A 27,526-nucleotide genomic window follows, 5' to 3' on the forward strand; every position below is an offset into this window, starting at 1 on the left:
CGTAAGAGAAAATGAAATACATTACTGTATATGAAAAAATATGAAATCTTCGTTCAATAAAAATGTAATGATTGTAAAATTATCTAAAACTGTCCACAATGAAGATACAGAGCTTGTTTCTATGAACTGTTTCCCATTTAACTTCTTGAGAAAAAAACTATAATAACTAATTGATCATTAATTATTTTTGATACAACATTTACAAATTATTTACATGTATAATCCTTCCTTACAAATGCAAATTAATCATTCTTGAGCCAGATTTACTAGTGCTTACCATAGGTAGTCCAGTAACCGGCCCTAAATCCACCGTACGCCACTGATGGATCCGTGACAAAATTAACTAACATTGAATTCCCTGTGCTCCTTATGACATTAGGGATGACTTTACCACAAAATCGGCCTAGGAGAGGGGACTGAAGAGTGTTACCGTCACGAACGTCTACGTAGTCATAACCACAAGAAGGATGGGCCTCGACATCAAAGGAAGAAAACCTGTTATATAAACAAAATTCTTAGCATCTTCATTTTGACCTTTGTCTAACAGTTTGCTTATATTTTGTAAATTTGTACTTTTCTTCATAAAAACCTAAAAATTCAAGCATAATCGACTAACTTTAGATCCACCACCCTGTTTTCGGCCACCGTGATGAGCCAAGTACAGTTGGCCTCGTGATGGTAGACGTCCGGATAGGTAGGCGTCTGGATTGTGCCGTAGGCGTCCGTGTAATTCCCACCACAATCTTTGTCAAAATACAAATAATCATGCCAAATATTTTACAAAACTATTAGAACAACCTTCATTACGTTTTGGTCAGTGATCATGGTAACTTTGAGAAAATATTAACATGATTAATATAACCTTTAATAAGTGTCTCAGATAGTTGCAGAAAGTCTCTGTCAGGCAAATGAACATAAAAAAATTGTATTTGTTTATAATATCTTCAAATCAGGTAAAATTGAAACTAAAACATATTCAGATTTTCTATGACCGTCCATTAATTATTCTCAAAGTATTACAAAGTCCTATACAAAATGGACTTAATTCTTGATTAGTTGAAAACATGCTTGCTGGTATATTAACAAAATGTCTTTTACCTGAGGTACGGTACTGGGCTCTAAATCCTGAGAAAGCTACATTACTGTCCGTCACAAACTGTATGAACATGCTTCCTATGGAACTAACAGGATCTGGCACGTCAGTCCCACAGAATCTACCCAATGGACGCCCACTGGTATCATTCCCAGCATACACCTGAACGTAGTCAAACCGGCATCCAACGCCACCTATAGGGAATAGATTTAATACAGTTTGTGCACATTATTTTAAAAGTATATGACTGTATAAGAACGGGGATTAGAGAGCGATTAACATACTATAGTATTTGTATTTCCTTAAATTGTTTTAAAGTCTCTGATACTTGTAAAAGAAACATATATGCTCTTTTCTTTGTGATAAAATTTTGGAAACCAAAAGAAAAAAATGAAAGAAAAAATTAATTTTGCATTCAACTGCATTCCATTACCTTCAATGTGGAAATTAACATTGGAGAAACTGAAGACAATAAAGCGCTGAGGATCAACTGATATTGTGTAGTTACACCTTAAGTTGTGACCATATTCATTCGGGTAACCCGGCGAAACGAAGTCGGCTGACTCTTCTGTGAACAATGCCCCACATTCTACAAAAGCGCCCATATGTTAATAAGATATTCAAACATATTTGGATATCTCAAATATTGATTTTGTTTCGACAGCTAAACCCGATGAATGCAGATTTATAAAATCCAATTTTTGCTAAATCAAATGTTACGCCGCAACATTACTAAGTAATAAATATAAATATCTGCATAAAAAATTACATATACATGTAATGTTTTTAAGCAGAGGCTTTTTAAAATTTATTTTCTTTAAGAAAAAGTCACTTTGTACCAGCAGTCCAGTTTGCAGCGAAGCCGTTTCCATTGACAGCAGGATCGGACCGGAACTTGACGACCAGCCGTCTTGAGGTGGACTTCTGTGGAGGCGGAGTCAGGTTACTGCACCAGCGACCTTGATTGACCAGGGAACCGTTCCTAATTGCATCATCAACCTTAAGTTTAAAAAAAATAAGTAAAAGAAGGATATGAAATGTACTATGTACCTTCACAAATCATTTAATCATCTTAAGCGTTTGAATGCTAAATATGACAATAAATGGAAAAAAAAATGAGATTTGTAAATCTTTCTTTAATACTTATGTCTTAAATGTATCGTGAGTAGAAAATGTCAGATTCATAGTAGTAGGATTTTTCTTTAAACCCCAGTCATATTTTCGAAAAACAATTGACGGTCGATGGGGTTTTTTTTCGCCAAAAACAAAATATTTCCGATTACAGTCGGCAGTTCATCCACAGTTACCTTGTCCTATTTATTATTATTTTTTTTTTCAGCCGACCAGTTTTATTTCAGTCGAGCTAAATTTTTTTTCTGCGTCGGTTGCCGATGCAGTCGCTGAACAGTCCCTCAATCAACCTTTGATCATCGTCCGAACATCGGCAGATAGTTCATTAAGTCCGATTATCGGTAGGTCGACTTTTAGAAATACCTTGACCGCTTGTGAAAATCAAACTGCTATCAACGAACGATGATCGGGCGACGGTTGGCCAACTTGAATTTTGTTTACTTTTAAAGATATATCAATGTTCCTAAGAACTAATGTGACTACTCTGCGTCACCAAATACTAGTGTCGACATATAATGTTTTTTTTTTTTGTCAGCCGACGACACGGGAAAAATTTAGTCGTCCGATCATCGACTTTGCCTAGACGCTGTGTCTTCTAGCTATTCCCACTTTTTAAAAATCTCAATTCCACCTATTCCCACTTGCAAATAACAATAGATGTTTAGATTTACCTGTATTTTGTACATTTTAAGACAGAAAATAATGAATACATCTATGAGAAAATATGATTTATTTCGGATTTTTGAAATAATAAAAAGATCTTACAAAAAAGCAACTTAATACCTAAATTTAAGAACATAGTTAATTATTTTTTTACACAAAATTCCACCTATTCCCACATAAAATCTTACCTTTTTCTACATGATTTTCGAAAAGTGGGAATAGGTAAAATGAACCCTAGACGCTATACCTAGAACCCCAGTTACATTTCCAAAAACGAGCAACGGCCGACGGTTTTTAAAACAAAAATGGGATTCTTCGGGTGACAAACGGCAGTTCATCGGCCCTTGTCTTGCCCAATTTTGACCTCTTCTTTTGTTGGCCGACCAATTTTGTGTCCATCGGTCCAAGTTATAATTTCTTTTAATTTCTGCGTCGGTGACAGATTTCATTAATTGAAGCAATCCCTCGATCAGCCTTTGATTATCGTCCGACCATCGGCGTTTAGTTTATAAAGTCGGTCGTCCGTCGTTCGACAATAAGGGTGTCCAAAATTTCGGCCGACGGTTAAAATCAAACTGTAGCTCAGAGCTCGATTATCGGACGACAATTGGCCGACTTATGAATATTTAACCTAAAAAGGATACATAACACAAACAAAATTTTGATGCTTAGATTGATACATATTTTTTGAATGGAAATAACACAAATAATAAATCCGTAAATATAGAGAAATCTTTCTTTGCTGCTTAGATGTGCCCCTTTTGTCGTTTTCTATTGAATTCTATACACAATTTTGCACACATTTTTAACATTGTGTAACAATCTTACAAAATTCTGCCACTTTGCCTTGCAAACATTACTCATGTCACCGATGGTCGGGCGACTAAATTTTTCTGGTCTTGTTGGCTGAAAGAACATGATCGGCGGACACAGTATCGGGCGACACGGAGCAGTCACATTAATTCCTAGGAACACCGATGACTTAGATAAATACCCAAAAAATCTTTTTTTTTTTTTAGAAATCAGCAATATTTTTCATAGTTTCATATTCAGATAAGTGACGTGAGTAATGTTTTCAAGGCAAAATGGCAGAATTTTGTAAGATTGTGACTCAATGTTGAACATATGTGCAAAATTTTGTATAGAATTGCATTAAAAATGACAAATGGCGAATATCTAAGCAGCAATGAATACTTGATCTCTTTATATCTTAAGGATTAATTAGTTATGTTATTTCCATTCAAAAAATGTATATTAATCCATGCATCAACATTTTGTTTGTGTTATGTATCCTTTATAGGTTATATATTCACAAGTCGGTCAATCGTCGCCCGATCATCGAGCTCTGAGCTACAGTTTGATTTTAACTTCGGCCGAAATTTTGGACACCATTCTAGTCGAAAGATGAACGACTGACTTAACAAACTGACCGCCTTTAGTCGGACGATGATCGAAGGTTGGTCAACCGATAACTTCAATTGAAGAAATCGGCCACCGACGTAGAAAAAAAATTAATTTAACTTGGACCGATGGACACAAAATTGGTCGGCCGACAAAAAAAGGGGCCAAAATCGGGCAAGACAAGGGCCGATAAACTGCCGACTGTCACCCGAAGGATCCCAGTTTTGTTTCAAAAACCGTCGGCCGTTGGTCGTTTTTGGAAATGTGTCTGGGGTTTTGAGTGATCGGGAGTTCTATTCACCCGGAACTGTGTCTAACCTAAGACGTTATCAAAGGTATGACTGTTAATTAACCATGAAAATCAACAGAAACTTGACGATGCTCGGCCATACATCGGCCAATCCTTGAAAGATATGTTTATGATGGGTTGCCTATGAGGAGCGATGTGGGCCATCGGTGGAGACACCGCTGATTTTTAACTACAACTTATTTTCTACCGATGACTCCCACCGATTCGCCAAATGGTCTCGGTCACCGTCCGATTACTATAGGTGTTCGGCCAGCAACCACATCATTTTCATAAAAAAAAACACGCATCGATTTTTCATCTTATACCCCATCGCTGGATAATGTGACTGATATTTTAAGAGCATTACTATTAAATGACCCCGAGCGCTAATGGAATGTGAGTCGGTAGAGCGCTTGCTACGAAATCGGAAAGACTTGGGTTTGGACCACGGCCGCAACTGACCCTTGTGAATGTACATTGTGGTAAGACCATGAGTGTAAAATACACCTCTAAATTTTTCACTCTTCACCGGTATATAGTGGCATCTCTATTTGTTTATTTTTTCCAAATGAGCGTTTAACAACATGCAATCAATCAATAAATATTTTATATATGAGATTGTACATATATATCGTGTATTCTTCTTTATTTCTACATCTTTGTTTGTTACCTCCACATAATCATATTGACATGTCCCATGAGCTTCCATGTCAAAAGGCGGGATAAAGGTTAGAACCACGTGATAACCGTCCAACACATTGATGTCCCAGACACACTCCGTGTTGTGGGGGTAGCTGGAGGGGTAGTTAGGGCTGGAGATCAGACCTGTGTTACTGTGATAAAGACCGCCACAGCCTGAAACAACATATATACGGCCTTAATATGGATAAGTATAACAAATTTTCTATAAAATCATCTCTTTACATGTATGGATGTATAGATGTATATTGAAGATAGAGGCACATGAGGCATCCTTTGAAAGATCTATGGAGAAAGAAGTATCTGCTACAAGTATGATTTTTATCAATATATTTGTTACGGAAGAAAAACAAAAGTTACTGCCTGAACAGTATTCTCACCAAACACTTACACTTAACGTGCTACAGTCAAGCGATGTTGATTACTCTTGAAACATTATACAACCTATGATTAACCTAATGATTACCCTTAAAATATTCCTGAAATACTGCCGTTTCAGCGTTAAAAAACAATCAAATTATCAAAATATGACGTTTTCTGAGAGACTGAATCTACTGACCGTCTGTGACAAAGTTGTACTTAATCTTGAATCCATTAGCAGCCACACTGTAGTCGGTTTTGAAAATGATTCTTATTCCGTTACTCTGAGAGGTGAAAGGTTCTGGTACGGTTGTTCCGCACTTCCGACCGATCGAAGGCGAACTGACGTAGCGACCGTTCAAAATGTCAACATAGTCAAAAATACACCGAGGGTGGTTTTCCAAAGAAAAATTCTTGAAAGTAACCTTCAATAAAAATTTACATGAAAAGGATTCATTCAATTATCATCCTATTCATTTTTATTTACTGCTCACATGACAATGAATAAAAAATGTAATAATATTATATTTTTTCCTTAAAAAGAGTAATAATTTTGAAAAGAAATTGAAACATTATCAAATTGTTCGATTCCTAAGTGCTTTTTCTTCCTTTTTTATTAGGAAATAATGAAATACCTGAATTTTAGAACCTTCTGGGGCCAATATCAACCAAGCGCACGCATCACTGTGGTTGTAATTGAATGGGAAGTTGGGGCTTACAATTTCTCCATTATCTTGAGTAAGTACTCCTCCGCAATCTGGTGACAGAGAGAGAGATCCACAGCAGTTTGTTAAACTAATCATGTCAAATATGACTTATAACTGATGGAATAACGTAACTTAGAATTTGGGATTAAAAATGTCATTTTTATAAAATCCTACAAATATTGTCAAAATAAGAGTATTTACCCGTATAAATATAGGTCAAAAGGAATCCCTGATCAACGATGGAGTTATCGGTCCTGAATCTCATCCACAGATTGGCTGAGGGGGATATAATGGGATCAGGTAGTGTTGTGTTCCCACAGTACTTCCCAATCAATTCTCCATTTTCTGTGTTGCCTAAGTTTTAAAACAGATAATTTTAAATGAATAGATTTACGAAATATTTTCTCCTAAACAACCAAATGCATTGGCATTTTTTTTTAGTATTGTCAACATCTTCATGTTATGTACCTTCTTTGACCTCCAGGAAATCAAATGCACATCTGGTGTGTGATTCAAGTCTTAAGTTGCTAAACTGGATAAAGATGGAGGAACTTGTCAGGTTCTGGTTGTTAAAGAACCACGTGCACTCCTCTCTGTTACTATAGTTACCATTGACGTAGCCAGGGGAGGACACATTACCAAAAGGTCGTGTCAACACACCACCGCATTCTAGACACATGAAGACAATATGAACTTAGATTTGATAAGCATGTTTCATGAAACATTCATCACTCTTGACCTCAAGCTTTTGCTCACAATTTCAACTCAATGAATTATCCTAGATATATCTATATAAATGAAAACAATATTATGAACCATCAGCAAGCATCATACATTAGCACATAAAACTTTTTGGATAAACACGAATGAATCTGTTTAAAAATATTTTTTGATTATGAAAATTTACTCTGTTCGTTCAGAGACGTGTAGTGAGCTCTAAATCCTCCATTACTGACAGAGCCATCCGTGAAGAAGACGACCTTCATTGTGTTTCCACTGGACTCCACCAGAGACGGCGGGGTGGTACCGCAGTACCGCCCTATAGCAGGCGAATCTCGCAGGATACCGTTATACACCTAAAGAAATAAAGACAGGTTATTCAAAAGTGAAAAGGAAACATGGTTGGCGATGAATTAGAATAATTTCGAAATGTGTTATAAACGAAATACTTGATAGAACTTATTGGGCAAAGAAGTTTTTATTCTTGAAATGAAAATTAAAGAGAAAACTGTACCACTTGGTAACAGTATACTTACCGAAACGTAATCGTAATAACAAGTAGACGATGCTTCAATGTTAAGAGACTCAAAAGTTAAAGACACGCGCTTGCCCTGTGGCACCTTAATTAACCAGGTACAAATACGGCGATGAGGGTACTGGCCGGGAAAGTTTGGGGACGTAAATGTTCCTGTGCTTGTTGTGAATTCCCCTCCACATTCTACACAAAACAACGAACAAAGGAATGGAAATCAATAAAAAGCAACGCTAAATTCCTGTCACATTTTACCTAATGGAAACAATATAATGTTTAAGAAAAAGTAATATACATAACTATATAAATCATGATGTTGGAGATGCCTGGATATGTACTGTGCAAATTTTTGTCCTTTTCACTAGAATTATTGCCAATCCCTATGCTTTCCAATAATTTCTTTGCATTACAGTTTTCTCTTGCTGAGAGATTTTGATATTTATTCTTACATCACAGTTGTTAACCCACCTTCCACACTGGCGTCAAACTTCATCTGGAAACCAGGGAACGTGTTAGCATTGTTGGACACGAACTTGATGTGGGCGTAACTGTCTGATGTTAAGACGGGCTGGGGTATCTGAGAGCCACACAAAGTCGTCAATACTGGACCTGTATAACAGTAAGATAAAAAGTATTTACAACCGTTTGTCTACCGTTAAGAGGAAAAAGTAAAATTATAACAAGAATCCTTGTTATTTTCAAGTGATGTATTTCCGTTTCCTTTCATAAACGTAATAGCACAATGAAATTATTTACAAAGTACGACTTGGGAGAAAATATTCAAAATCATGTTTTAAACATGCAATAACACACTGATTATATTAGAAAACAACGCTAAAAAGTCAAACGAAAACTCATTGGTTAAAAACTATGTAATCCTAAGGAAAACGGTTCTTCCCAGTTTTATCCTTTTTATTCTAAATAATATACTCAGTAATGGAGAATGTTAAAGTATAAGCTGAGGTCAACAAGCAACTAACCTGTCGCATTGAGGTCTCTGATTTCTACGTAATCCGCCGAGGCACAGCTGAGACTGGATTCAAGGTTAAAACTGAGAAAGGTCAAGGTCAGGAAGTGACCTGTGGGACCTCTCAGACTCCATTCGCAGTTCTCATTGTTTCCGTAACTCCTCGGGAAATTTGGCGAAGCAATCATACCAGTCTGTCCAACGTATGTACCGCCACAACGAGCTACGAATATCAATAATAAAAGAAATCTAATTAGTGATATCCAGGGGATAAAAAGGGATGAACATGGAATTATAAAATACGTACGGCTGAAAATAGTTCCATGATGTAACTACAAGAAATTTGTAACATTCATTTTGCAATAAGGAAAGTTGAACAATTCATTTTATTTATTTTTTGCTAAATATTTTCCTGCCATATAATATTTAAAGATATGTCTTATTTAAATGAATGTTTGACACAGACAACTTTGCAAAAATACTAAATATGTATTTACCTAAATGCACTAGTGCTTTAAATCCGGCCCGTGGTACGCTGTTGTCAGTCCTAAAGCGAATATACAGCACATTTTCGGAAGATTTGACAGTACTTGGTCGTGTAGATCCGCAATATTTACCGATCAGCTGCGAGTTTGCCGTTCCTCCGTCACGGATCTCAACAAAATCAAAGTTACATCTGAAAAAAGTAAGATGAAAGTCGGATGAAAATTGTATACAATATGTCCAAACTTAACATTAATTTTATACAAGTTATTTCATCTAAGTTCTTTTTCAACATATACATTTTATTTGTTAAGTGAAATGGAAAGGTTAAGCAAAAAGAAGTGGTTTTCATTGCTTCACTTCTATCTTACTTACTAATCTGTTTCTTTTACAATAATTTTTTTTCATTATATTATATATAGCTTTAATATCATTTATTGCTGTTACTCATTTTATATTTCTTTCTTTCCTAGGAACTAAAACTAAATTCATACAGACATTAAATAAAAACAACACATTTGCAGTAAAGTAAACTTTCATTACCATAACTACGGTTACTGGGGCTGGATATCGAATGGGAATCTTGTCTTGTTTCATTTTTAACAGGATTATAATCGAATGTAGACTGCAATATACTTTGAAATTGACATCAAGTAAAAAACCAAATATTTAAGCTTTAACAGTCTGACTACCCTTATACTAGCATTCGTTGTAGTTTTTGTAGTAGTTAAATTTTGCGCAAATGCCGTCAAGTATAGTTAGCCTTTATGAAAGATTTCCGTCACAATGATAATCAGGGTCTTACTCAGGATGGACTTCAATATTAAAGTTTTCCTCAAACTCCACTTGGACAGTCTCTGTAGCCGGGACTAGGACAGTCCACACACAATCCACATTATGTGGATAATTCGCCGGGTAGTTAGGCGACATGATGTACGTCTGCGGCACGTCGTGGGTAAGTGTAATGCTCTCTCCACACTGCACGTGCACCTCTGTGAAGGTTAACCGGAAGCCTGTCGCAGAACCTGCGCCGTCTGATACAAACTTGACGTACAGTTTGTTACTACCTGTCTCCAAAGTAGCAGGGCTCTGGTTGCCACAGTAACGGCCGTTAGTACTGCTGCCCACTGGTGGCGCATTTTCATTGTCACCATTTAAAAGCTGAAATCAATGCTTCGTAATAAATTTACCCTGCATGTAATTACAGTCACGGATCATATATAATAAACTTCGTATATTTTAGATGACTCACTGTATGTGAATTGAAAGAGAATATATTCTTTTATTATACAATTATAAACTTCATGCGCTTTACTCTGTAAAGATTTTGATTGAATTTGATTGCCGCTGTTTTAACATACAAATCTTCAAAAATGATGAAAACGTGTACACTTCAGCTTTATAAGGACGTGTAGAGCCCGCACCTGCACGTAATCCCCGTCACATCCACTGACAGAACCCACGACGTTGAAGGATGTATTGAAGACTACCTGTATTGTACGACCTGTAGTGACCTGTACCACCCACTCACAATTCTGGTTCCCGGGGTAGGGACTGGGATAACCTGGACTAGCGATAACTCCCTGGCTCATTTCCATACGCCCACCACAGGCTGAAAATAGAAAAGAATGTCAACAAATGCGAAATCAAAGTATTTTTAATATTAAATATTTGTAAATTATTAGATGCAAACTTCTTGTAAAATATCTATTAACAAAATCATTTATTTACTGCTTATTTAGCCATCTTACTTAAATAAAATACAGCATTAAGATCCATTTCGTTTTGATCACCATAAGATATTAATTCATTGTTCTTATGAATCATTATTAAAAAAATGACTTCACATTATGTATAAGATGTATTATGCCCTAAAAATTAAAATATGAGAAAACAAACAAAAATATGATAAACAACAACGGCTGACCTTGTCGGTATTTCATGGCGAACCCTGTACGATTGACTGAGGAGTCCGTTTGGAATCTAACGGACACATCATTTGTGGTGGACAAAATCGGGGCAGAATTTGGCTCCCTGCCGCAAAACTGACCCAAGGAACGACCATTTCCGTATGCGTCTTTAAAACATCAAATTAAGAAAGTTATTTTCTTCTACTGAAAGCGCTTACTTTTACAATCGACGGCTCATTTTGACATTTTAACATGTGTAGGTATAGAATATATAATTGATTTTACCTTATTCAGTAGCTAAAGATTTATTGCAAGGGCTTTTACATGATTAAACGAAATGGAATCAACACAAAATAGGATTGGAGGCAGAATCACACTGCTTAAAATATCTTAATTGTTCGTAGGAGACAATTACTCTTTTCGATCTCTTTTTCTTAAGGAATCAAATAAGAAAGAAAAACATTCTAAATGGAAAGTGAAAGGTAGAGAGTATGGTAGTTGCAATTTTCATCCTCAATACGTACGATATACTTCGACATGACCCATTTGCACTCTTTTCAATTAATAGCTAATCTGGAAAACTGTATCACAAAACAGCTTCCCAGGCGCGGATCCAGAATTTTTTCCAGGGGGGTCCACACCAGTCAGAAGATAAATCCAATCCCAGAAAATTTCTTGACAAGCAAAAAAAAACATAAACTCGCCCAAGCTTCAAAAACCTTCTTTTTTTCGGGGGGGGGGGGGGGGGGGGGGGGGTTAGTATATAAATTTTGTAACCTTGAAAATTCAATGGGGGGGGGGGGGGGGTCCTGACCCCCTCGACCCCCCCTCCTCTAGATCCGTGCATGGCTTCCGTATATTGTCTTGGTGTGAAAGTAAGCCGTTGATTGTACAAATCAGCGCTTCACAAAAAAGTTCATTTCTATAATTATAACTTATGGTGAAATTGGCATTACATCAATCTGTAGCTTTTTGAGACATTAAGAAAGAACTAAAGACACATTAACATTTTAGAGAATAACATTGTATTTATGTTATTAATTTTACTCACTATCATAAACAGTAATTTTATCATAAGAGCACGTGTAGTGCCCCTCTAAGTCAATGCTACTGATATTTAGCCAGACACGATGCCCTGGGAGTGTAGTGATGACCCACAAGCAGTTCAAACCATGAGCATAACCATTCGGGTAGCCAGGGGAGGTGAACGTGTTGTCCTGGTTACTCGCGCCAAGAGTTCCACCGCAGCCTGGAACTAAAATAAATATATTTCTGAGTTTTTTTCGTGCCTTTATTTTAATTACAATGTAATTTAAATGTTCTATTTATTTGAGTATGTCAGTAATTAATTAATTTTTTTACTAGGAGTGGTGGATCCAGGAGCTACAGTGGTGGAAGGAATTTGATCACTAGTTGCCACCCACTGGAAAAGGAACCCTTGACCAGAACTGGAGAAGTCAGTACGGAACTCCACTCTCATTACATTACCAGTACTCATGAATGGCGGTGGGCTGGAGGTGCCACAGAACCTGCCAATCTCAACACTGTCAGCCTCAGGACCATCCAAAAACTGATTTTAAAAGTTCAAAACTAAGCATAAAGAAAATTTACAAGTAACAGCAAGTCATCCCTGACAAATTTTAATTTAAAAACAACAAAAAAAAATTAGTTTTTTAGTTTAAGTGCTATGACTTCGATATAAAAGGACGAACAATGGGTGTTTTTAAGTAAAGTCAATTGTGTTAAAATTTGTATATCATCTAGTTCTGCGCACCTTAATATAGTCATAGTAACAGTTTGCTACAGACTCTACGTCTATAGAGTTAAACGTCACTCGGATCCTGAGACCAATGTCTACTGTGATCGTCCAGACATAGTTCACGTTGTGGGGGTACTGGTTAGGATAGTTAGGGGACGCAACCTGTCCTGAACTTCCTGTCAGGGCACCACCATACACTGCACGTATAATATGAATGTGACTTGAAAAGCAAATTACACAACTTTTTGTAAAAAGATAGATACTAGAAAATTGATAACATCTTGAATACAAGAGATTTTTGAAACTCCAAGTTAGTAAATCCCCACTTGTATTGAATTCTGCCAAAAATCCTGTTCCGGATCCGTAGACATCGGCGTGGAACTTCATCCAGAGTCCGTTAGCAGCCGTCAGATTTCCGGGGAACCTCGTGCCACAGTACCTTCCAATCAGTTGACCGTGAACGTCACCTTCCCTCAGTTCCACGTAGTCATAGCTACAGGTGGGGTGGCTCAGGATATTAAACGTCCTGAAATTTAAAAAGTTCACTTAATACATATTGAATTTCAAACTTCATCAAAGTTTAACCAAGCTTCATTCAAGCCTGATTTGAAAGTAAAAGTAATTAAATATGGAGAAAGACAAGTTAATGTCTGAAAATACAGTAAGATTAATCGAAAGTGTTACAAAGTTGATTATAAACTAAACTTTACAGTTTTGAGGAATATACTCTAAGAGATAAATAAAGATTTTTACTGGAATGATATTCCAACTTTATTGCCAGGAGGAACACGGATGTTCCACACACAGTCTGTGTTTTGGGGGTATTGGTAAGGATACCCTGGGGTTGCAATGTATCCACTCTGGGCCGTTATGTCGGCCCCACAACCTGAAATATGCCAGATTGTAGATTTTGAAACCATTGAAAACATAGACAAAAGTAGATAATGCATTATGATGTGGAAAGCTACTCTAGAATTTATTAAACTTACTGGACAGGGACTTCGTGTACATTGCCCTGAACCCTGATCGCTGTATCGTCCTGTCAGAGATGAACTGGACAATCATGGCGGACCCCGAGGAGGTGATTGGGCTTGGAATCGTCCGACCGCAGTACGTCCCTATTTCCGGTGCGTCTAGGTCATCACCATTCAGTACTCTCACGTAATCTTTTGTACAGTCCGACAATTCCTCAACATCCATGTGAGTGAAAGTCAGGGTAATACGATCATCTAAAGAACAAGGATATCAATCTAAATCACGTAGTTTTTACTTCTTGGTTGGAAAGTAGATATCTTTCGGATAGATTTAGAGTTATATGATTGTGACTGGTTATAGATAAATTTTTATATAACATGCTATATCTCTTACTTCCAAAAGATTTGTGATTAAACATGATCCCTTGATGATGGATATAACACTAAACATGAATTCGAAGGGTAATGCATAAACTGATATTTTGTTAGAACACCAATCTTGAGTGACATGGTTCAAGAAGCATGATTTGGAGAAGGAGCTTAGGTTCTTCTTTATTTAACAAGATACTAACCAGAGTGGTCTGCCCTGATAAGCCATGTGCAGTTATTCATCCTATCGTAGGGGTTGGGATAATTTGGTGAAATGATGACCCCGTCCTCCTCCCCATTCAGAATACCGCCACAACCTTAACAACAAATAGTTTCTATAAATATTACGAAAATATATCTTGAGAAATGAGGCTAATTTCTGAGGTTTCTATGATATTTTTGTATATAAATCATAATTTGATAAGTAATTTTTCCATTTATGTATTGCCTATTCACATCAAGAAAAAGTTTCTAAAGTTACCAATTTCTATCAACATCTTTTAAATTCGATGAAATGATTTTGTTATTATTAAGTTAGAATTCAAATTTTCCACTTGATTATTTTTTCTACCTGTGACGTAGTGCGCCTTGAATCCTTTACCAGACAGGGAGATGTCTGATCGCATCTTTACGTACATGTATTGTCCACTACTTCTGTACTCAGGGGGAACTGGCAGGGATCGTCCACAGTGTTTCATCAACTCTGTGGAGTTGGAGTTATTCCCATCATATACCTATTGTTTAATCAGAATTAGTGTTTTATGCACGTTGGAGCAAATTTCATGAAATTTTATCAAATATTTCAGAGGAGAGAAATTAATTACATCAAAGTATATGAATCCATTTTCATGACAGACATAAACACTACAATTAACGTTGAAAGTTAAAAGAGAAAGATAGAGTGAACATGGAAAAAAAAATCTTATGAACTTAATCAATAAAGGTTGGAAAAATCAGGAACAAACTTGCATGCATTTTATCCTACAATTAATGTTAGTAATGTAGATAGATTTAATCATCTGTAATAAACCGACAGTGATTTATCATACTAATATCACATAACTATAATTGTTAGAAACATGTCTAAACAGACAGATTTTCACGACCGAAACTAACTAACAACACATAATCGAAAAATAAACATCAAAACTAAAACAGAGATACTAGTAATGTCTAGTATCATATAACTATATATGTTAAATACATTTCTAAACAGACAGATTTTCACGACCGAAACTAACTAACAACACATAATCGAAAAATAAACATCAAAACTAAAACAGAGATACCCGCCAGGAACACATTTACGGTCATGTAACATAATTAACTCTAGAAATATAAACAGACAGAAATTAATATCTGTGAAAAACATACAGCATGGATCTTACTATTAAACTTTGGAAATAAAGCAGAAAGACATAACCCAATTACGGTCAAGAAAATGAAGAAATTGAACACACTGAAATTTAACATGATTTGTAATAAGAAGAATTTGTCAGCTATAATTGATCGAAGTCTTGATATATCTGAGTACTCCTATATATGTAGCTGATCACGTACTCCCAGTTCAGTGTAAACAATCGTTAAAGAAGTAGAAGGGCGTATATTGCACTCGGTAGCGTTAAAAAGTAACTGTGTACTTCTAAAGCAGGAGAGTAAGATAAAGAAACTTACAACAGTTGCAAAAGTCAGTGCAGTATGCAAACAAACACATATACACATAACTGCAATGAAATGTAAAGATAGGTAATGCAAGAAAGCTAGCACGACCATGGATCGCCAACCCACGCCGTTACCCGCCGTTACCCGTGACAATAAAGCGGTTAGACGTAATGAATGCAAATATACCACGGTGCTGATACCGTCGATAGATTATCAAAGTTTACACCTTCATGCTAGCTGTGGATATGACTTATTGGATATATATTGGATCTCCCATAATTTGTAGTTGGATATGATATTTTCTTACGATGCGGAGTTATGTGCACTGCTTATATAGGACGTCCACTCTATATTACTTCAGTACGCTTACGGAAAATCCATTGTTACTTAACAACTGCCCTTAACTGTGGGATATGAAAAAACATCTAATTAGTCATATCCAACGGATATAGGGGGTAAACATGGGATAAATTTTGATACCCTACATTGGTGACGTTACAATAGGTTTTGCAATAGCGTGTTGAAGTAAAATCCAGTGGAGTTTCATATAAAAACAGTGTAAAACATCAAAGGGGTGTATAAATCTTGTGATAAAAAAATCTACAATGATTTGTGGGTGGATATGATTTTTATCCAATTTATTGTGTTCCAGGCACACAACTTATTATTTCTAACTACAAATCATGGGAGGTACGTTAAATATATATATATATATATATATATATATATATATATATATATATATCGAAAATGGCGTATATCTATTTACGAGTAACGTTAAATATATAGACCGACAGACGGTCTGAAACAAGTTTACCGCCAAGAAATCGTTGGATTACGATAATAAACGTTAGAAATATAGATAGATATAACCGTCTGAGACAAAATTAGGTCTTTATTGTATATTAAATATAAGAATTATAAGCAGACAAACATAATGGTCGGTAGCAAACTTACAGCCACGTAGTCATAACGACAGTCAGAAGACCCTTCCACATCAAACTCGTCAAAGGTGAGGACCACGGTCTTCGTGTCCTGTACCGTGATCAGCCACTCACAGTCCGTATTGTGGGGGTAGTTATTGGGGTAGTTCTTTGACATCAGTGTACCCGCAGGGGTGCTAAAGTTTCCACCGCAACCTTTGAAAGAAGATGTTGCATTCCAAAACATATTGTTAAATCAAATATTTTCAAGGAGTCAAATTTAAGGAATTTTTTTCAGGAAATAGAGCGGATTAGTTTGGATGTGATCCCTTGGATAAATATTTTAGATTGTAATATTTATAGATGTAATGTATATGACATTTCACGTTTCGTGCAATTAAAAGTAAAAAGTTCCTGAACAGTTGGTTTTGGAGAAGTTGTATCCAATCTTCCTCAAAACATACAGTGGCTATTTGTATTTCGGTATATCGTATTAAAATACTTAAAAGATATCTGTTAAACCAATTTGTTAAATTCAAAGGAAACATCAGAACAAATCCTCGAACATGTTTCAAGTTAGGAGAATTTTGAATTGTAATTAGATTTTACCGCCTGCTATCGCTTTGTACGTTGCACTGAATCCTTTCCCGCTGATGCTGACGTCACTTCGGAAGATGACGTGCATGAGGTTTCCAGTGGTGGTCAGAACCTGAGGTGACGTCTGCTTGTGGCAAAGTTGAGCAAGTCTTGGCGCCGAAGAATCGCGGCCGGCGTAAACCTTACCGAACAAATCAAATAAGGATTCATATGGGAATAAGTAAATGTTTTCTTGTTAATATCATGGGGTGATAAAATCAACACCTCTCAAGAATAACCGTCTAAACAAATGTTCTTTCAAAAGATATTCAGACACCAGCATCAGGACAGGTTAAAACATAACGTACATTACGTGATCAAGAATAGTTATAAAATATTGCAATGTTAGAAAAAAAACGCATTATTTTAGTACCTCTAAACCGTCAAATCGACATTCGGAATGAACCTCTACATCAAAGTCGTTTATTGTGAGTTCTATGGCTTGCCCCGTGGGTACCTCAATTTGCCACACACACTGACGACGGTGAGGGTAAGGTTGAGGATAGTTCGGGCTGGTAAAAGAGTTGGTGTTCTGTGTAAAGTATCCTCCACAACCTGCAAATTACAATGTTGTATATATCCTTCAATGTGTTTTGGTATTAATTTTCTCATTGACAGTATGCTTCCAAGTAATATTGCAAATTTTATAGGAACGTTGTTTAGTGATGTCTTTATTATTACAGTTCTTTTTTTTATTTTTCCAGGTAATCTTTATTTTATCAAATATGAACATTTTAACGAATTATTTGTTTCCAATAATTACATTTTAAGCAATGATATTCTTTATATATTGAAGATATACAAACCGTTAGTAATGTACTCTAGTCGGAATCCATTCCCTGCTACGGAGAAGTCTGAGATAAAGTTTAACCACAGATACTCAGTAGAAGATGCTATGGAGGGAGGGACGTTATTTCCACAATATGTCCCAATTAAATTGGAGGTAGGGGAGTTACCATCACGTATCTATAAAAGATTACAAAAAAGCCCAAGCATTATTTAAAAAAAAAAATTGAAGAGATCAGGGGGTATGTATACGGGGTATGTATACATTCAAGGGAGGAAATTGAAGCAGTATTGTATATAAAGAGTAAAAGGCAAAGACCTGAAGATGGTCGTAGGCACAGGACGTGTGGGTTTCCACATTGAAATGTGAGAACGAGGCATTAATGGTGTTTCCTAAAGTTGCCTGGATGATCCACGTGCAGTTCCGGTTGTGGGCATAAGGGTTCGGGAAATTGGGGCTCTCAATTACCCCGCTGTAGTCTGTCAAAGTCGTGTCACACACTGGAGAGAAGACAAATGTTAAATATTGCTGTGGATTGCTATAGAGAAATGATGATATTTAAAATCCGTATGTAATGTAATTTTATCTAGCTGAATTGAAACTACCCTTGAATCCTTGTGCATCTCTTTTCTTTTAAAATATATTACACATTGTTCTTAATTCCTATTCAAAATTTTCACAAGAAATTACAAATATGCTCAACAATGAAATCAAATGACAGGGACACCAGCCCAGATACATACTGCTGCTGTAGAAAGCATGGAACCCTCTTCCTGCATTAGAATGATCCACTCTGAACTTTATCCATAATTTGTTGGACGGCGAGTCAATAAAGTCTGGAATCTGATTCCCACAGTATCGTGCTAGTAAATCGCCTGTCGATGATCTATCACGGATCTACGTAAATTACATATTTAAGTATAGTGAAATATATATACAGTTTAACAAAAGCATTTTATTTGAAGAAATATGACCGGTCACACCCGCCGTGTACTCCTTGTCATGAAATTTTAAGAGAAAACAATAAGATTTTAAACAATTTTCTACTCTGACCTCGACATAATCATAGCGACAGGACTGATGGTTCTCCAAATCGAAATCGACGAAGGTGAGGTGGATCCTGCTTCCTCGGGAGACGCTGATTGTCCAAAAGCACTCTGCATTGTGTGAGTACTGGTTTGGATAGTTTGGGGAGACAAAACTACCCGTTGGATTGACCATATCTGCTCCACAACCTTAAAGAATACAAAAAGAAGTTAAGGTTCATAAACCCTCTGCTAACTCATATAAAACAATTTGAACTTTTGTGATTTTCCAAAAGAAAAGTATATGATAATGCAAAAAAATTTTGTAAAAGTTATTTGTGAGAGTATATTTAATTATAAATTTACAAGGTAAAGCATAAGGTATATTTGAGAATGTAATAATGTTTAAATAAAAGAGCATTTAAGCATGTTTTATGAGAATATCATAATTAAAATTTGTATAGTACAAGAAACACTTTAATTGCATTACAAATAAATAAACACATTATAAAATTATGCAAATTTACCAGTATAGGTCTACCCTACGCACTCCATTGCAAAACATAATATTGGTTATAGTATTTCCATACACAGATAAATTTAACCTCGAGATATCTTAGAATGCACTTTGAAATATCCCTGATATTCAAAATAATGGAGTTCAAAATAGGAAGTACAATACTATACCGATTTGTCTTCATTTAATTGATATATAGAAATTAAGGTTATTTAACTCCTGGAACGTACATTAGTTAATCAAAGTATGATTTTAAAGTTAGGTTTTGGTTTATAGTGTATTTCTCTATAAAGTCTGCAAACAAATAAAATCTAACCTTCAGCTGTGGTATCGTAGAAAATTCTGAATCCCCTCGCTGACTGTGACGCGTCCGATTTAAATCTTATATACATCCTGTTACTATGAGATCGTATGATATTGTCTATAGTTGTACCACAGTAGGTATTTACCAAAGGAGAACTTGGAAAACCTCCGTTTCTACAACGGAAATATTAAGTTCATTTAAACTGAAAAAAGCTCTCATTCTCACGGAAAACTGTTTCATTGGATAATAATTCGACAGTTCAAGAAAAGTTAATTCTCTTTTCATTCTAAAAGCCCATACATGTATATGAAAAACGACGTTTACATTTTACTCAACTAATGTAGGGAAAAATCTATGTTATAATGCAGTTAAATGTGCTCTGTCAATTGCTGAGATCACACAGGTTTTTTTTTTTTTTGCAAAATAAGGTAAAACCTAGATTTTGTTTTAGTATAGAACCTTACATTTCAAAGAACACTGCCATTAAAAAACATCGAAAGCAGTGGACTTGTCGGTCTGTTATAGTAAGGAAACCTGTTCTTATATTCAAATGCTTCACTTCAAGTTAAACATTTTGCTTTCCTAACCATAACCACAGCAAAACACAGGTTTCTTTACACAGTTCAGTGACACTCCCGCCGAAAAGAAGCCTCTTTTCTACCAGAGATAATTTTCGAATATTCTCTGACATAATATGGAAAAAAAACTCAACGTGCATGTGCCTCTTGTAGCGAAGTAAAACCAACTTTTTTAATTTGATAAAAGCTAATTAGCATTTTTACTCAACTTTTTTTTCATAAAATCATAACATTTATTCAACTAAAATGGAAGATTTTTTTTCTCTCGACCTTCTTCTTGTAATTCAGGGTAACTTCTGTTCTTACCGGATTTCTAGGAAGTCGTACTGACAGTTGGCATGATTCTCCAGCATGAAGTCTGTAACATTGAGGAGGACCTGATTCCCGTCTGAAGCCGTAATTGTCCATACACACTCCCTTTCGTGGGGGTAGTTGTTAGGGTAGTTGGGACTGGTGATGACCCCAGTAGAATCGGTAAGCTCCGAACCACAGACTGTAATGTTCCAGAGATATTCATTGAAGAATTGTTGTTATAGTTGTTTGGGATGAATTGTTGCAAGGATGTGGCCACATTTGTCAAGAAAGATGTATATAGTGAGTAAACTACTCAGCAAATTAGCTTACTTGTAGATGCATTTAGAGTGACGTATCCGGCTGAAAATCCTTCGTAAGCAAGACTTTCATCAGAAACAAAGACCACTGTTAGGAAGTTAGAAGAAGACGTTACAGAAGGGGGCATATCTGACCCACAGTACCTGAAACAAACAAACGAATAATGATGAAGCAACAAAATGAGAAGAGAAAAGGTAGAAGATATCTGCCATTGCTATACATACACAGCTATTCATAATTTTTAACATAAATTTCTTTTAAATGATAAACAGAGAAATTTGAATTGGGGGATTTCTGTTTATGTATTTAGTTAGAACCTATTGAAATACTTGAAAAGAATTTGGTATTACAAATGTATTTAAAAGTCTCTTACCTTCCCAAGAGGCTGTTAGAGCTGGCAGTATAGTTGTCATACAGATCTACATAGTCGTACACACAACTGGGGTTACTCTCAATGCTGAAGGTGTTAAACGTCAATCGAACCACCAACCCTGGACTGGCCTGAATCGTCCAGGAGCAGTTCACGCCATGAGGATAGGTGTTTGGATGACCTGGACTGGATATACTTCCGGTAGGATCTGTTAACATCCCTCCACATCCTAAAATTCCAAACAGATGATGAAAAAAGTACTTTTGTTATTTGACTACCAAGATAAAGAGTATTATATAGTGTATTTACAATGTTTGAAAGAAAATGAATTGAGACAATGATTGACCTGCTGCTGTTGAAGTGTATGATGCCTGGAATCCTGTGTTATGGGTTGATCCGTCCGTTACAAATCTGACCGTCATCATATTTTGGGTGGAAGAGAGAGGGTCGGGGATCTGAGGGCCGCAAAACCGGCCAAGGAGCGGAGACTGCATACTACCACCGTCATATACCTATTAAAAGGAAAGGAAAGAAAACTGAAAATTTATTGTGGCAGAGTCATATTTATTTAAAATAATTTTTTATCTTTATTGAATAACTTACCGCGGTTCATAATTTACTATATGCCATATTTGGGCATCTATCAAATTTTAAAATCTCATTGGGAAAAACTCTTGGAAAACGGTTTTTCTGCTATATATACAGGCATGCCCATCCCTGTCATGCGGGAAATTTAACTTATTATTACCAGCTGCTCGTTGTCACCACTTGAAAGGTAATTTTCTTAGTCTATTAAATTTTTGTATTTTTTTTATTAAGTCCAAGTTATAACCTCAAGAATTTTTCATATTTTTGAAAGAAATGTATTTTAAACTATGTAATTTTGTGTAAACTAAAATTTTCTTATTTTTTGAAGTGAATAGGAAATAAAATTATTTTGTCTCAGTGTCTATGTGTATTATGATATTGTATATATGTTTTTGTATTTGTAGATCTGCCATTGCTTTTTTTCATTTCCTAATAAAATTAATTAACTGAACCTGCGTTTTCCTTCTCCGCTTGGTTTTATTATTGACACTCGTAACAATATGTAGTCCGCGGTTCTGACATTTTGTTGGCAATTAAAATTCTAAAATAGTGGTAAAATAACGGGAAAACGTCGGTTACCGGTATGTCGGACTAATCAATATTCTGTGTCCACTGTTGTTTTCAAAAGAAAAAAATGAGAAGAAGAGCTTAGAGCATAGAAATGTTGTGAGTCATTCACACAAATTTAAAGTAATTTTGCGTTTTGATCTTACAAAAAAGGTTTAAACTGTATTCAGCAGCGAAGGCACTAAACGTCAGGGTAATGACGGATCCTATCGGCTGATTGATGGTGTATAAACACTCTTTGTTGGCGGGGTAAACATTAGGATAGGACGGTGAGTTAAATGATCCTTCAGGCTCTGAGAACGTTCCTCCACAAGCTAAGTGTGAGACATAAAAGTTGAGATTCATGAAAATAGGCAACATAACTGAGCATATCTAAGCAGGGTTTACTGGAAAGACTCAATCCTGATAAAGTAAAAAAAACGCTGCCTTTGTTTGCAATTAATTTTAAATGAGGTAGAAAACGTAACAGGGTGTACTCTAATTAAATTTACTTAGACTTACACTTATATGCTTTCAGTAGAGGTTTGATATCTTAATTACCTACATAACCTACCTGTAGTCCAGGTTGCTCTGAATCCCTGCCCTGACTGTGAAACGTCGGAGGAGAATCTGATAAACATAACGTTTCCTGTTGAGGTCAGAGGGGCGGGTAAGGTAGTGCCACAGAATTTATTAAACAATGGGGACATTTCGTTAGGCCCATCACGCACCTGTTGAGCGGAAAGGTTTTATTGATCAAATATAATGATTGTAATGATGATTGTTTTTATATAGCGCTTTTCCAGCATAAATGCTACTCAAAGCGCTTCACAATACATTATTACCCCAGCAGACCATAACAATCCAGAAAAATTAAGGCGCTAAAACAATAACATTCTCGATATCTGTCACTGTCTATAGCCAGGTACCCCTTTTACACTTGGGGGGAGTGAGGAAATTTGTGTAAAGTGCCTTTCCCAAAGAATTGCCGCGGCCAGGATTCAATCACAACCTTTCGGTTTGGAGTCTGGCACCTTAACCACTAGACTACCGACGCTTCTAGACTATCGACACTGCAGTTTCCCTTTTTTTTCTTTTTTTTTTATAAAATTTTCTCAATAATGTGTTTAAATGTTTGCTAGAGAATTCATAGTCGGTCAAGTACATCTGTTAATCTTTCAAAACGCTTTTTACCTCCACAAAGTCGTATCCACATAATGTATCAAACTCGATGTCTATGGTGGTAAAGGTAAGAGTGATTGTATCGCCAGCTGGTACTGTGATCGTCCATACACATTCACTTCTGTGATTGTACGGTGAGGGAAAGTTAGGTGACGTCACAACTCCTTCTGATGAGGTGAACTGTCCACCACATTGCGGTCCAGCTTGAAATTAAAATCCAGTGATCAAATAAAACAATATTTCCTGTACCTAACCCTTCAACTTCGTGTTTGTGATTCATAGTTTTGTGGCCTATTTTGAAAGCAAACTAAGAAAATGGTTGAATCATACTTCATAACCATCCTGAGGGACTATAGAAACTTACCAGACACGGCAGCATACGTCATTAGGAAGCCTCGATCTGACAACGATCCGTCAGAGTGGAATTTGATGTGAGCGTATGGATTGGAAGTAGTAATTGGAACAGGAGACTGCGTGTTGCAGTACTTCTTTAGTAATGGTGCATTTTCGTCTAATCCGTCACGAATCTGTAACAAGCGCATCAATTAAGAGGGCACCTACGAGGGACCTTCTACTATATTAACATAACCTAGTATGACGTAGTCGAAGGATTGCATGTATCAGTATTTTTCTTTGTTTCTTCTAAGCCTTAAAACATGTGCTATTTCCTGGTTGATAGAATTGAACATTAAGCGGATAGTTAATAGGATGAAGAAACAAAATGTTTTATATTAGGTCGAGGTAGTGATTCTTGTCAGAAAAAGGAACAAACAAATGTTATTTATATGAACCATGCTAAAGGTATTATGATTAATCAAAAGCTTTTTGAAAACATTTTTTTAATTTTCATAAAAAAATCATCGGGAACCTCTGGTAATACATTACCTCTACATAGTCATAGCTACAGTTGTCATGGTGTTCTAAAGCCATTACTGCAAACGTGAACATGATATTCTGGCCGGGAGACACCATTACCCTCCATACACAATCCCTGTTATGGGGGTAGTTCCCTGGATATCCAGGACTGGAAATAGTACCATGATCCCCTTGGTTTAACAATCCGCCACATACTGGAAAACACAAAATAAAAATAAAGACCGGATCAATGACCTAAATAAATCTAACAGTAGGATATCGTTAGATCTCAGTAGACATAAACAGAATATCTAAGACTTACTGGGATCAGCTGAGATCCAGTTCAGAGAGAATCCATCAGACGACACGGACTGGTCGCTGTAGAACCAGATGTACATCTGATGCTGAGTCGTGTTGACTCGCGCCGGGGCCGTGCTTCCGCAGTAAGTTCCGATCTTGTAAGCAGTTGCGCTAGGTCCATCGTGGATCTGTAGATAGTCATAATCACAGTTAGGGTGCTGTTCAATACTGAAGGTGGTGAAAGTCACGCTTATGATCTTTCCTGGGGTGGTGGTGATTCTCCAGGAACAACTGACGCCGTGGGGGTAAGTGGTTCCTGATTCTTCCGGATAGCGTAATGAACCAGACTCTTGGGTTAAAACACCACCGCATGCTAAAAATGTCAAAGAAAAGAAGGATATGGAAATCACGAACAATATTCAATATCAAAGCCCCTAAAACAATACAAAATAGGAACAGAGCACAGATGGCCCTCCGAAACGCCAGAGGTGGGATCAGGTGCCATAGAAACAATTGGAAAATGTATTCATCTAGTCTAGTCTAAGAGTATAAGTAAGAAATTTACTTTTGAAAATTCCTAAAAGTCAATCAAAAAAGAAAATGATAGTCTAGTTAACTCTGTGCCTTTCTATCTGGTTCTTACATTGGGCTTCCTCTTCGCAGTTATTTCCTGTGTATGAACTAGTACAAGTACAAGTGTACCCATTGAGTCGGTCCGTACATGTGCCACCGTTTTGGCAGGGATTACTGGCACACTCATTGGTGTTGGTTTGACACTGTGTCCCTTCATATCCGGGCTGACAGACACAGTTATAGGTGTTTTCTGAGTTCTAGACAGAAAGGACAAAATAACGATAGAGATACAGGCAATGGAATTTTATTTTAAAAGGCTTAACAAGAATTGCAGTGAATACAACATAAATATTTAAATTCGACATAGGCTCAAACAAAGTCAATGTACATTGAAAAGACAGCAGTCAAGCCAAAGTACTGAATTTTTAATTAATAAGTTCTGCAAAAAATTTTAGTCTTAAAACATATGCGCTGTAGTGAGGTTCATGTCCTCATACCGGTATTTTTGCATACTACAATGATTTTCCTACCTCACACACAGCTCCATTCCTGCAGGGATTACTGGCACACGGCCCATCCGTCACCCCCTGAGCGACACACCCATTAGGTCCCTGACCGTTACCCACATACCCGGGGGGACAGGTACAGGTCACACCCTGTATTCCTACAGCAGGAAAAATGCCAATCCTTTTAAACAATATGAATTATGAACAGAAAATAGAGATTCCCTGGAAACACTCCTCAGGTGTGATTAGGTGAGTAGGAGGTGTAAAGTCCCCTATCGACGGGTTAGTTGAGAGTTTTGTGTTTGTTTTGTATTGTTCAGTTAAAAAGAGTAATCCGTAGTCAAAATTAAAATGAACACAATTTCCTTATGATAGATATGAATCAGTCAAAATAAAAACTTACCACAAAAAATATTGAAATTTATCTATCCTGATTTACAAAAGCTTTTAAAAGTTTTAACCGTTAACAGTAGCCTACTGATCGGTAGATCCGGGCTCGATTCTAGTTCGGTTGTGCTAAGTTTCAAAAATTATACCTTGTTTCGAGATGTAAAATGTATTGTAGGTTTATCAATTTAGTTATGTAATATCACTTGCTGTACATAATGTTACTATATAAAATTTACGTCGATGATTTTGTTATTTCCATTACGAAACGATGTCATCGGTTTAGAGTATAACGTATCAGAAACTCTTGGCTAGCGAGGATGCCAGCTGGCTTTCTGATATTTATTGCCCATTTGTGATTCTGCCTCGCCTTATTCTTACTTGAAGATGCTTATCAGTTTAGTAACATCACTTCTTGTCATAATTTTACTACAAAATGATCGGTGATTTCGGTGTTTCCATTGCAAATGGACATCTTCAGTTTTCTTCGAATACTGTATATCAACTTGCTTACCGATCTATGTGGTGATTCTGTCCTCAACCTTACCTGGAGATTCCTGACAAGCGGCCTGTCGATGACATCCGCCATTGTTAACGCTACACATTCCCACCCAATTACACGTGACACCGTTACCCTGGTAACCTATAAATTCAAAATTTAAACCAAACAAAAGAGTAAACGTGCAGAGAAAGAACTTCCAAAACAAATTCCAGTTTAGGAACAGTTGTAAGTAAACAAGGTTTTTGTGGTATAATCTTTCTTTTTATCCGGGTAAGGATCTACCTAAGCAGATCGTACCTGGTGGGCAAGGACCACATGTCCTGGACCCTCTCGTGTTAATACAGTCTACTCTCGGGGTCAAAGAACACCCGCCATTATTAACTTCACATTCATTGATGTCCACACACGAAAATCCGTTTCCAGAAAACCCTGATAAAGATTAAAGTAAACATCTTTAAGGAACATCTGTGAGTTCTTGACGTTCAGTTGAGATGAATTACTTCAGAGAAAGTAAGACTGGTATGATTTCCCATGTCAGAGAATTTCCCCACCTACTCTGACAAGTATAACAACAGTATAACGATTCAAGTAGCTTCCTAAAATGACAAGGACAATA

At 36.5% G+C, this 27,526-nt stretch overlaps 1 protein-coding gene across 1 annotated transcript in view; it reads right to left on the bottom strand.

Moving 5' to 3' along the window:
• The window catches only part of LOC134265436 (cubilin-like), a 41,806-nt gene that overhangs the window by 4,043 nt on the left and 10,237 nt on the right, over positions 1 to 27,526 (bottom strand). The window contains exons 12-60 of the mRNA XM_062747642.1: positions 27,208 to 27,339; positions 26,956 to 27,051; positions 26,046 to 26,179; positions 25,586 to 25,772; positions 24,965 to 25,315; positions 24,673 to 24,857; positions 24,152 to 24,314; positions 23,800 to 23,990; positions 23,180 to 23,336; positions 22,781 to 22,940; positions 22,155 to 22,176; positions 21,818 to 21,983; positions 21,475 to 21,700; positions 21,114 to 21,244; positions 20,796 to 20,982; positions 19,924 to 20,084; positions 19,119 to 19,300; positions 18,809 to 18,962; positions 18,384 to 18,565; positions 18,085 to 18,244; positions 17,652 to 17,833; positions 17,252 to 17,420; positions 16,677 to 16,858; positions 14,629 to 14,791; positions 14,261 to 14,374; positions 13,704 to 13,943; positions 13,468 to 13,600; positions 13,041 to 13,240; positions 12,730 to 12,911; positions 12,318 to 12,525; positions 12,007 to 12,210; positions 10,973 to 11,122; positions 10,470 to 10,657; positions 9,851 to 10,206; positions 9,060 to 9,238; positions 8,576 to 8,785; positions 8,064 to 8,204; positions 7,600 to 7,781; positions 7,251 to 7,419; positions 6,812 to 7,012; positions 6,545 to 6,697; positions 6,272 to 6,393; positions 5,836 to 6,061; positions 5,248 to 5,432; positions 1,933 to 2,092; positions 1,527 to 1,682; positions 1,099 to 1,287; positions 617 to 743; positions 278 to 495 (exon numbers count right to left, since the gene is read on the bottom strand). Of these exons, the coding sequence (XP_062603626.1) occupies positions 278 to 495; positions 617 to 743; positions 1,099 to 1,287; positions 1,527 to 1,682; positions 1,933 to 2,092; positions 5,248 to 5,432; positions 5,836 to 6,061; positions 6,272 to 6,393; positions 6,545 to 6,697; positions 6,812 to 7,012; positions 7,251 to 7,419; positions 7,600 to 7,781; positions 8,064 to 8,204; positions 8,576 to 8,785; positions 9,060 to 9,238; positions 9,851 to 10,206; positions 10,470 to 10,657; positions 10,973 to 11,122; positions 12,007 to 12,210; positions 12,318 to 12,525; positions 12,730 to 12,911; positions 13,041 to 13,240; positions 13,468 to 13,600; positions 13,704 to 13,943; positions 14,261 to 14,374; positions 14,629 to 14,791; positions 16,677 to 16,858; positions 17,252 to 17,420; positions 17,652 to 17,833; positions 18,085 to 18,244; positions 18,384 to 18,565; positions 18,809 to 18,962; positions 19,119 to 19,300; positions 19,924 to 20,084; positions 20,796 to 20,982; positions 21,114 to 21,244; positions 21,475 to 21,700; positions 21,818 to 21,983; positions 22,155 to 22,176; positions 22,781 to 22,940; positions 23,180 to 23,336; positions 23,800 to 23,990; positions 24,152 to 24,314; positions 24,673 to 24,857; positions 24,965 to 25,315; positions 25,586 to 25,772; positions 26,046 to 26,179; positions 26,956 to 27,051; positions 27,208 to 27,339 (8,616 nt within the window). The remainder of the gene's footprint in view (positions 1 to 277; positions 496 to 616; positions 744 to 1,098; positions 1,288 to 1,526; positions 1,683 to 1,932; positions 2,093 to 5,247; positions 5,433 to 5,835; positions 6,062 to 6,271; positions 6,394 to 6,544; positions 6,698 to 6,811; positions 7,013 to 7,250; positions 7,420 to 7,599; positions 7,782 to 8,063; positions 8,205 to 8,575; positions 8,786 to 9,059; positions 9,239 to 9,850; positions 10,207 to 10,469; positions 10,658 to 10,972; positions 11,123 to 12,006; positions 12,211 to 12,317; positions 12,526 to 12,729; positions 12,912 to 13,040; positions 13,241 to 13,467; positions 13,601 to 13,703; positions 13,944 to 14,260; positions 14,375 to 14,628; positions 14,792 to 16,676; positions 16,859 to 17,251; positions 17,421 to 17,651; positions 17,834 to 18,084; positions 18,245 to 18,383; positions 18,566 to 18,808; positions 18,963 to 19,118; positions 19,301 to 19,923; positions 20,085 to 20,795; positions 20,983 to 21,113; positions 21,245 to 21,474; positions 21,701 to 21,817; positions 21,984 to 22,154; positions 22,177 to 22,780; positions 22,941 to 23,179; positions 23,337 to 23,799; positions 23,991 to 24,151; positions 24,315 to 24,672; positions 24,858 to 24,964; positions 25,316 to 25,585; positions 25,773 to 26,045; positions 26,180 to 26,955; positions 27,052 to 27,207; positions 27,340 to 27,526) is intronic.

This window comes from Saccostrea cucullata, unplaced genomic scaffold (assembly GCF_032062105.1).
Source record: "Saccostrea cucullata isolate Sc308-1 unplaced genomic scaffold, CSIRO_AGI_Scuc_v1 ctg447, whole genome shotgun sequence".
NCBI classification, from domain to species: Eukaryota; Metazoa; Mollusca; class Bivalvia; order Ostreida; family Ostreidae; genus Saccostrea; species Saccostrea cuccullata.